Below are 10443 nucleotides of genomic sequence, written 5' to 3' on the forward strand. Positions count from 1 at the left end.
TTGACAATATTGAATATCTCTTTGGAGGAATTACTAGCTTTATCAATTCTATCAGATAAAAAGCTTCTTTTGTGTGTTATAATCAGTTTATGATATTCTTTGAGAGCTGTCCGGTACTTAATTTTACTTTCTGCTGAGAAATTCAGTCTCCAGCAGCGTTCCAGTGCTTTGCAAGCAGACTTTTTTTGTCTCAGTTCCTCCGAGTACCAGGGGGCTGCTGGCGCAGATCTAAAGGTTTTAATTGGTCTGAGAGGTGCTAAAGAATCAATAGCTTTGGTCACCCACTCATTAAGGTTAGAGATGCGTGAGTCGAGGTCAGAGGCCAGGGGAGGATTGGAATCTTTAAAATAATCATGTAGGAGTTCCGGGGAGATTTTGCTCCAGTTTCTACCGAATTCCTTAGGGGTTAGAAAGGGTCTATCATGATGGGTCATGTGGACGACAAAGGGGATGAAATATGACCGGTCTGGGTTCCTTGACCGAAATGTCGGAAAGGTTAGAGCAGATAAGATCTAGTAAGTGGCCGGCTTTGTGAGTGGGGAAAGTTACTAGTTGGATGAGATCACAGCCTGCCAATGTGGAGATAAAATTCGAGCTAAGACAGCAGGTAGCATCTTCCACATGAAGATTCAAGTCCCCTAACAACGTAAAATGAGAATACCGCGTAATTTTATATATTTATTTTAAATGTAGAACCAAAACACACAACGTTAATAACTTCATTAAAATGTTACATTTAATTATTTTGAATCAATTAAATTTCAATTGGTTTTCTGAATTGAAATAAAAAAAATCCCAACACAAATATTTTTTGTATTATGTATTAATTATTAAAATTGATGCATATAATCATAAGCAATTTAATTATATTTTTATAAAAAATTGCTACAATTTAAAAATAGGTATTCAAGTATTGTAAAATACAATACTATATTTTCTTTTTAGATACTTTTTCTGACATTACATTTATCTATATTTAAACTATTTTAAGTAACTTAATTTAACTTTATTTCCTAAGGGTTTTTATTTGAAGTCCCTACCATCACCATTTTATATGGGAGGATGTTGTAGTACCAGAGGCTGTCCATGTGTGGTGCTGGACTTGCTGCAGCTCTGAGCTGGAGTACATTTACTACTGTTTTAGTCCTTTTTTAGCTGAAGTAACTTCAGAAGTACAGTTTGTGTATAGCAATGTGTTTACACTCTGTTTTGGGTGGCTGCACTTCCCTCCCTAAACCCCTCCTCACTCCTGCCGGATTACCTCCTTCCTAGTCCTAAGTGCTCCCTATTTTCCAACCACTCGCTTCTGTCCCTCCCATATGTACTACTAAAAAGTACATTTATATGTGTGGAAACTTCACAATTGGGGTAGACAACTCCACATAGGAAAGCACAGGTAATTTAAAGGCAGAACCTCTGCACGTAAATTTGTGAATAGCATTTTGTAGTACATTAGTAGTACTACTAATGTACTACAAAATGCAGTTTGTGAACAGCCCCTGCGATGTCAGCACACAGATGTTTGCGTCACCTACAAGTGTAACTTTATACAAGTGGGACATGTAGGCACAGCACTCTAGCAGAACCAGGAAAATAGTTTGTCAGTACTATAATCCACAAAAATTGGTATTATGCCACACACTTTATGTAAACAACCTGGGACATGGACAGTAGTCCTATGTTTAGATAAAGGCATGATTGGTGCACCCGCTAGGTCCCAGAACATTCTCTTGACCTAATAATCATCATGGACAGTCCCAGGCCTTAGTGCATACAATAGACTAGCTAAAGTACAGACAGAATGTCAGTTTCACATGCAGTCTGGTCAGTGGTACACACCTACTCACCACGCAGAGGGTATTCCTGTCCCAAAAGATGCCCCTTCCAGATCAGACTACCTAGAACCTTACTCCACTTTAGAGAAGCATGATCATCAATTCAACAAAACCGGGGGAATGTCCATCTGCATTCCCATGTTGATCTCTGGCTTTGAATTCTACAAGGAAATCTACACCTTTTTAACAGACAGACCATCTCAGCAACTTGGGATCCTTCTCCTTGATTGGTGTTAACTACTTGAGTGGTTTGTCATCTTGTCAAACCACAAACGTGATAGCAAATAAGTAAGGCTGAAACCTTCTCAGGGCCCATACTATTGCAAAGCATTCCTTTTCAATTGCAGTCCAAATATCTTCTTTAGGAAGCAATCTGTGATTTATGAATGCCACCAGAAGCTCTTTACCTGTGTAATTGAGTTAGCCAGTACTGTTGCAACTGGTATGTCTGAGGCCTCAGTATAATCAATGGTTGGCCATAGCTAGATGTCTTCAATGCAATTCAACTACACGTCGCCTTCTGGTTTTCCACGTCCTCCTGACACTACAGATCACTTTGCTGGGCTGCTTGGATGTCAGCGCTGTTAAGAGTACAACACTAGACAATATTTGGCCACAAAGGTTCTGTGATATTCTGTGAGACCTAGAAAAGTATTTATACGAGTCTGCCTAGTGGGAACCTCCTACTTTAAAACAGACTGGATCTTGGCACCCAATGAGTGGATCTTCTTGTTGCCTATCTGATGTCCAAGGCTGAGAACAGAGGATTGCCCCCTCTAGCACTTGGTTGCTTTAATGGTCTATTTTGCCACCTGCTTCCTGCCCACCACCTGTTCTAGATGGCTCAGGCAGTTTTCCCACGAATTGCAAAAGATAGCAATGCTAACAAGGTAGGCCATACAAATTTCTCAGGATCCACTATAAAATAGATCACCAGGTGCTAAAAAGTTCAAGTGCATTCTTAAGCCTAATCAGCCTGATCTTAAACTGATACAGGCCCTCTGGTAGCAAGAATACATTCTTCTCCTTGGCACTAAGCAGCCTGCCAAACTCCACTGGTGAGAACAAAGGTACCCAAGCACTACCACAGCACCCAGCCGGTCCACCAGCTCATAAGCTTGGGGAATGGGGAGTGCTTTGTTCTTAGTTACCTCACTGAGGAAACCAAAATGCAGGTCTTTGAAATGTTTCTTGGGAACATAAAGCACTGGGATGGCCCAGGGACTACGGGAGCGCTCATTCACTCTTGGGTCCAATATCTTACCTACCTCTATCTTTATGTGCTCTTGGACCAGGTCCGACATCCTATTGACCTTGCTCTTCACTGGCAAGCTATCCCATGTACATAAATGGGCACCAACCCTGGTGTTAGTGAGAAAACAAGGGCAAATAGTCTCAGTACCTTTCTACACACTTCATGCTGTTTAGTAGCCCTTTTAGGGGCATGTTTAACCTCTTCTACAGAGCCATCCTACTCACCACTGTGCAATAGGTCAGAGAGTAGCTTACTATCCTCCTCCGTCTCCCCTGTCATTGCTAGGACGGCCACAATAAAATCTCTACGATGGTAATGCTTCAGCCAGTTCAAATGGAACACCTTCTATAATTCCCAAGTGGCATCAGTGTCTACTAGGTAGTTAACATCAGAAGTCTTCTGTGCCAGACTGTATGTTCCAGACACCTCATCCTCCAGTGTGCTGGGACAAATGGGCTTCAGCACCAATAACTCTCGACCCACCTAGTACCAAACCAGCACTGTTTTCTGGTCATATCACCCCTTCATCAGCTCCTGGTATGTCTGAATATTTTTCTTTGCCAGACACATGCACTGTGCCATCAGTCTCCTGAGACCAATCACATAGCCCCACCACATCCTTTTTGCTTCACTTAGAAGTTCCTTCCCACTCTTCTCTAGCCAAGGTGAGTGGGCGAAGAACTGAATGCCCAAACAGAAATTCAAAAGGGCTGGACCAACTTTCTTCTTCCTACGAGGTTCTCTGGTAGAATTCCTGTCATGCTCTTAACACTCATGTTAAACAGTTCCACCAACCTACTAGAATACAGGTGGTATTCTAAGAAGAAGAGGTAAGTCACACCAGCTTGCTCCCACATCACACTCATGTAAGAGTAAATTAAATTCTTTCCCTGGTTGGAAAGTACCATCTTGGGATATTCTACCCATTGCAAGATCTTAGGAGTGACACTGCTATGGTCACACACCACTTTCAGACCTGTTCTGCTCTCTTGTGTATTGTTGTGATCTTGGAACTACCTCAGCTACTGTGCTCCTTAGAAGAACTTCCTCTTGTTATCTGGTAGCATGGCCTACCACAACCAAGATGTGTTGCCTGATGATGAGGGGAGGGCTGTTTGGAGCAGTCAACTGTACTAAGGATGTTAATGCTCACCAGTTCAAATGACACACTACCATCATCAGCAGCAAATGTACTGCGGTTTTACCTGCGTATTTACTACTCATTTGGCAAGTAGGGCAGGTCCTACAGAACCTCTCTGTGTCCCACTGCAACTCTGCGAGTAAAGCAAAGAGTCCAATCTATCCTGGGACATTTTAATGCAGTTTGGATGCCCTTTGTAAAAAGTATCTATTAAGCAATATCCTCCTATGTAAGCCCTTTAAGATCAGCACTTACAATGTAAATGCAATCTTCCGGCTCCTTTTCATAGCACTCTTCTTTGAGGGTACTGCTTAACTCTTGTACAGCAGTGTATTCATCAAAGGGGCTCTATTCTCAGCATCCACTTAGCTTTAGCCCAAGATGTTTCTTCATTATGGGATTCTCATTCTAGGAAAGCTGAGGTAACACACGCAATCTGGCCCAACTCTATCAAAAAGCTAGAACACTTACCATTGTTAATGCTTGATTTTTTTGTTTCAAGTGCCTCCTGTCTGTTTTATTCATCTGCGTTGTGGGGTGGCCCCCATGCCTGGATTACCTTTTTCACAAGGGTCCCCATTGAGCACCCCTTTTATAGTTGTATTATTATTTCTTTACTGAGGGCATCCTCTACACAACCACTTCTCTCTGCTACCATTTGCATTTTTCCCTGCCTGGCTTGGCGTAGAAACCTGTGAGGTGCAGACAAGAACTGCCTGGTTGAGGTAATGTGGTGGGATTGAGCTCACCTACCACATGTATTAAACAAAGGAGATTACACACCAGGAGGAAGGGGAGGGGCCAACACAAAAAGATTTGGTAGTTTCTTCAAACACTGGTAACAATGGTGGGCTGAGAAGCAGTGTGCTTTGGCAGTTCTTTTATCCAACAAGAGCTCCTGAGTGGAAGTGCCTGCCATGCTCTAGAAAATGACTGAGGGGCAACTACCAGCACTTCTAGCTGGGATGCCAGGGTAAGACTGCAGCCTCATGATTGCAGGTCATACGAAAGGTTAAATGCTGCCAACGCCACCTACATATGTGCGTGGGGTGGGGTGAGGGAGTACGTCAGTTTACCAGGAAGCAGAAAAAGGCTCTTCTTTCGCCACTGCGTTGATATTAAAGCTAATAACAAACAAGATAACTTACAAAATAATTAATGACACATTGTTAATTACATTGTTTGTAAAAACTTACATGTTTTATTTTTAGGTGCCATTGCTGCCTATAATTGTGGTCCTGGAAACGTCAAGACATATCCAGAAGTTGATAAGTACACCACTGGCCGTGACTACTCCAATGATGTTGTTGCTCGAGCCATATATTTTAAGGTTAATGGATTCTAGATGGTGCCGTTAAACATTCTCCTTTCAAAATATGTTTCTTCCTCGATTCCCTTCAAGCTCTATGGAGACGTAGGATGTACAGAATACTTTTAATGTTCCAAAGTACAGTTGTAAAGAAATCTTTGCCAAATATTTCAAAATCTGCTATGATTATTGTATGCAAAAAGGAATAAACTTGTTAATAAAACTCAAATCCAAATAAGAAATGTTTTACTGGCATTAAGGATGTATTCAACAAGACAGTGCCTTTATATTTCCAACTTTATTTCTAGGTGGTATAGCTGCATATAGGATGGTCCCGCAAAATTAATAAACACTCTACAGTCCACCACAATTGTAATGATGTTCTTGCTCTAGGTATATTTCATTATGTTGGAATATTAAATATACTCCTTTTTAAAATACATACATTTTATAAAGCTTTTGGGCATTAGCTGGTAATATTAAATATGCATTTTCAAAAATTAGAGTTCCTTGATAATTTATGGAGACATGATTTTCAAAATGTATTTGAAGGTCCAAAGTACAGCGAGTTCGTGGGTCAACTTATCGGTGTTCCATTGTATGATTTAATACAGAGTAAACATGTTCAGTGATTCCACTAGTTCAGTTGAACTCAAAAGTGTTCGGGCTGAGCTGAGAATACATGCACCTGGTGTGGTATTAAATCTTCACCTATTACTTTAACCAACTTGAGTTAACTTTATGAAACCTCAATTAAAGCAGGGATCATCTATAATTTTTTTGAGAGAACCCATAGAAAGAGCAAGAGAAGCAGGAGAGAAAGAGAAGGGAGGGAACAAGAACCAGAGATGACGAGTATGGAACAAAGAGGGTAGTAGTGAGAGAGAAGACAGTGGAAAGAGAGAATTATATAAACTAAGTTTGATTCTATTAAGGTGACCTCTCAGAAGTTACTCACCACAGGAGCCAATCACTTGGTGCCTTTTAGGAGATGCTTTCTGGTCTCCCACGTCTTGGAATACTCCAGCTTGCCAAAGCATCTCGCACCTTTGTCAGGACTCCTTGGAGCATGCACACAAAATCGCTCCAATATCTTATGAAAAGAGTGTTCTCTATTAGAGTGAGTGTAAGAACTGGGGTCACCAATTCCACTGAGGTAGCTTGGCGCGAGAAAGAAGGCACCCGAAGGCTAGGTGTAAAATAGAAGTGCAGCACACACTCACACTGAGACAGGGAGGCACATGCAATAAAATGACACTACACCAGCTAGTTGTTTAAAACAAGATTCTTTATCTAGACTTTCCTCATAGCAGGTAAGTAACTCACTGGTATGCACTAGGCATCAATTCAGGTACTGACCATTTCTCCTTCCACATGGCCTGCATGTATGCCGACATGAAGTTCGTGCCCCTGACACCACGACCTTGGGGAATCCCACACGGGTAAAAGTCCCCATCAAGGCCCGCGCCACCACAGGTGCAGTGATGGTCCTCAGAGGGATGGCCTCTGGTTACCGGGTGGCGTGGTCCAGCAACACCAAGATGAACCAGTGTCCCGAAGAAGTCAGCGGATCCATTGGCCCGACAATATCAATGCCAACCCGCTCAAAAGGGGTACCGACAACCGGGAGCGGTTCCAAAGGGTCCTTCAACTTAGTCTCAGTCTTGCCACTTGCTTGACAGGTCCGACAGGTCTTGCAAAAGGTTTCAGAGGCAACTCGCATTCTGGGCCAGTAGAGATGTGGGACCAACCGTGTAAAGGTTTTGTCCTGACCCAGGTGTCCAGTTAGTGGTATCTCGTGTGCCAATTCTAGCAGGAAGGCTCGGTAGCTTTGGGGGACCACTAAGGCCCTTGAGGATCCATGCACCGGAGCCTTAGGCTCACTGTAGAGGAGGCCATCCTCCCAGTAAATGTTGTAATTGCCAGTCTTTTGGTTGGTTGCTTGGGCTTCGGACTGCCGCCGCATGCTTTCAAGCGTGGGGCACTCTCTCTGCGCCCGACAGAATTCCTCCTGGGTAGGCCCTCCTTCCACTTGCCACTCTGCAGGGGTCGCCAAGTTCCCAACGGGAACAACATCCACCTCCGTGGACTCCGGGGTTAGCTCCGCGGGCTCCCCATCCATCCCACGGGGCGTGTCCTCCACAACGTCCTCTTCTTGACCAGCATTGGGCGGGGCCATTGTTCCAGGCTCCAACCCGGGTTGAGTTCCTTGCCGGCCAGCCATGGACCTCGTGACCACGCAAGTCCATCCTGGTAACCCCAGCATTTCTGTGTGGGCTTGGAACTCCACTTCCTTCCAGGCGGTATACTCCAGATCGTTTCCGAGCAGACACTCAACTGGCAAGGCAGGGCTTACAGCAACTCTCAACGGGTCCGAGACTCCTCCCCACTCAAAGGGAACCTGAGCCACAGGGTAGCTCACACTGCCATCAGCCAAGAAGGCCGGATGGAATACGTCAGGGATCACTTGCTCCGGGGACACCAGCCATCTCAGCACCATCGTCATGCTGGCACCCGTGTCCCTCAGGGCCTCCACCTCCTCCTCGTTAACCCGCACCCTCTGCCGGTATTTGGCAATGTTCGAGGGTAACGGCATCACTGGGACCATCTCTCTATCTCCGAGTGAGACCAGGGTCAAGCCTGTCCACTCCCCTCCCTTATATAGGGACAACTCCTCCCCCAGCGCTACACTAGCCACCCCGGGGCTCTTACCTCCTATGGGGGCTGGGGACCTCTTGCGACACTGGGGATCCCCCTTGTAGTGTCCAACCTCCCCACACTCGTAGCACCGGACAGTTCTTGGGTGCTGACTCTTGTCAGGCTAAGTGGGTTTCTGAAATCCAGATTGGGTTGGGGAACCTAGTCCTTTCCCAGGCGGTCTATTTTGTGGGCCTTTAGAGAATTCCTTCCTTTTATCTCCCCCCCCTCTCTTCTGGGGAAAATCCTGTCCACCTTTCGGGGCGTCTCCCCCGGGTCCCTTGTAGGACACCCAAGTGCTAACCCAGGCATCCGCCTCCTCCGCAAGTTCCCGAGGGTCGGTCAGCTTGCGGTCCACCAGGTGTTGGCACAGCTTCGGAAAACATTTATCCAGAAGGTGCTCCCTTAAAAACAAATTGTACAGCCTTTCATAATCGCTCACTTCGCTGCCACGCACCCAACCATCTAAAGGCTTCCGTGCACAATCAAAAAACCAACCCAGTTTTGGGTATGCAGCTTATGGTTGCTGCTGAACCTCTGGCAATATTTCTCTGGGGTGAGGCCAAACTTCCTAAGCAGAGCCTCCTTCATGACAGGGTAGTTGGTTTGGTCCGCTTTCTCTAAAGTCAGGATCGTGTCCCTTACCACTGGAGGTATGTACCGATACAGGCCACCCCCCCAGTAACTCTCGGGCACCCCATGGGCTACCAAGGACACCTCATACGCTACCAACCACTTGTCAATGTCATCCTCCACACTGAAACTGGCTATCACCTCCTTCGGTAGATAGAACTTAGGCTCTCGTGGAACCTCTGGTACGCTGCCACCATTCATATTGCCTTGCGCACCTATCTGCATTGCTTGCAGCTCCAACGCTTTTAGGCTAAGCTCGTGCGCAAGCTTCCTCTCGTCCATAGCTAACCTCTTTTCCTCTCTCTCCTTCTCCATATTAGCAAGCTCCAATCTCAAATTCCTCACCTCCCTCCTGTCCTCATACTCCTCTGGCGATGCACTACTCCTTGACACCATACTGCCTGCCAGAACGTCTTCCTGGCAACACATTCTGGGCCAGTTGTACCCAGTAACTGCCTGTGTCTGCGTCAGTCCTTTCAGCAATGAGGGCCCAGGGCCCCCAACATTACATTGGCGACAAGGAGGGCGGACGCTTGCCACGCGTGCCGCAGCTGAACAACCCCGGAAAGAAGAAGGGAAGTGCCCATGTGCAGGGCACCCTCCCGGGGAAGCGGCGCCGGCCGTCGAGAGGCCCGAGGGGCGTGTGCAGTGCCCCGGGCCGAGAACATGAAGCAGAGGTGACCGGGAGCTCACCCCGCACCTCCATGCCCAGCGTGAGCCTCCCGGCATGAGGAGAAGGTGAAGCGGACCGACCAGAGCCCACCTGTGCCGGCCGCAACCGAGCACCACGTGGAGGCGCGGCCCGAAGTGCCGAGGAAAAGGAGCGGACCGACCGGAGCCCACCCGCGTCGGCCGCGACTGAGCCCCCCTGCCGGGGGTGAAGAGAGAGCCGTGCAGAGCCCACCTGCATCGACCGCCACCGCATGGTAACCTCCGCGGAGCCCACCCGCGTGGAGGAGGAAGGCCCGTCGGCCAGAGGTGAGGCCGAACGCTGAAGATTGCCTAGGGGCGCCGCGCAAGCGAGAAGCGACCCCCTCATGACTGTGCATCGAAAGCGGAGCCCACCCGCAACAGTCAAAACGCCATAATGGCGGCCGCCAGTCGGCGCCGCCGAAAAACACAAAGCGGAGCCTACCCGATACCGAGACATACTGTGCCCCATAAGTAAGCAGGACCAGCGGAGCCCACCCGCGGCCTGCCTGCAGCGTTTCCCCCGCCGCGTGTGTGAAGTGTGGCGGAGGGGTGAAAGACTGTGCCGAAGAGCGCCCGCAGCGGGAGGGGAGCTGCCAGGCGCTTAATAGCCGAAGCGGAGCCCACCCGCAGGACCAGGGCGCCTTGACGGGCGCAATGCAGCCGAAAATAAACGCTAGATGAAGCAGGGCCAGCGGAGCCCACCCGCGGCCTGCCTGCAGCGTCCCCTGCCCCCGCCACGCAGCGTGTGACCGAAGCTGCTGTGGCGGTGGGGTAAATGTGCTGGCGGCGTGTGGAGAGCTGACCACGAAAAGCGGAGCCCACCCGCGTTAAAGAGGACTGCCGAGAGCCAGCGGGAGCTCACCCCGCTGCGCCCAGCCCA

At 47.5% G+C, this 10443-nt stretch overlaps 1 protein-coding gene across 1 annotated transcript in view; it reads left to right on the forward strand.

The window, feature by feature from the left end:
* Positions 1 to 5908, forward strand: part of LOC144771933 (lysozyme g-like) — a 178822-nt gene extending 172914 nt beyond the window's left edge. Inside the window, exon 6 of the mRNA XM_078656165.1 lies at positions 5443 to 5908. Within this exon, the coding sequence (XP_078512291.1) occupies positions 5443 to 5576 (134 nt within the window). The 3' untranslated portion in view covers positions 5577 to 5908. The remainder of the gene's footprint in view (positions 1 to 5442) is intronic.
* The last annotated feature ends 4535 nt before the right edge of the window (positions 5909 to 10443 follow it).

This window comes from Lissotriton helveticus, chromosome 8 (assembly GCF_964261635.1).
Source record: "Lissotriton helveticus chromosome 8, aLisHel1.1, whole genome shotgun sequence".
In the NCBI taxonomy this organism is placed as follows: domain Eukaryota; kingdom Metazoa; phylum Chordata; class Amphibia; order Caudata; family Salamandridae; genus Lissotriton; species Lissotriton helveticus.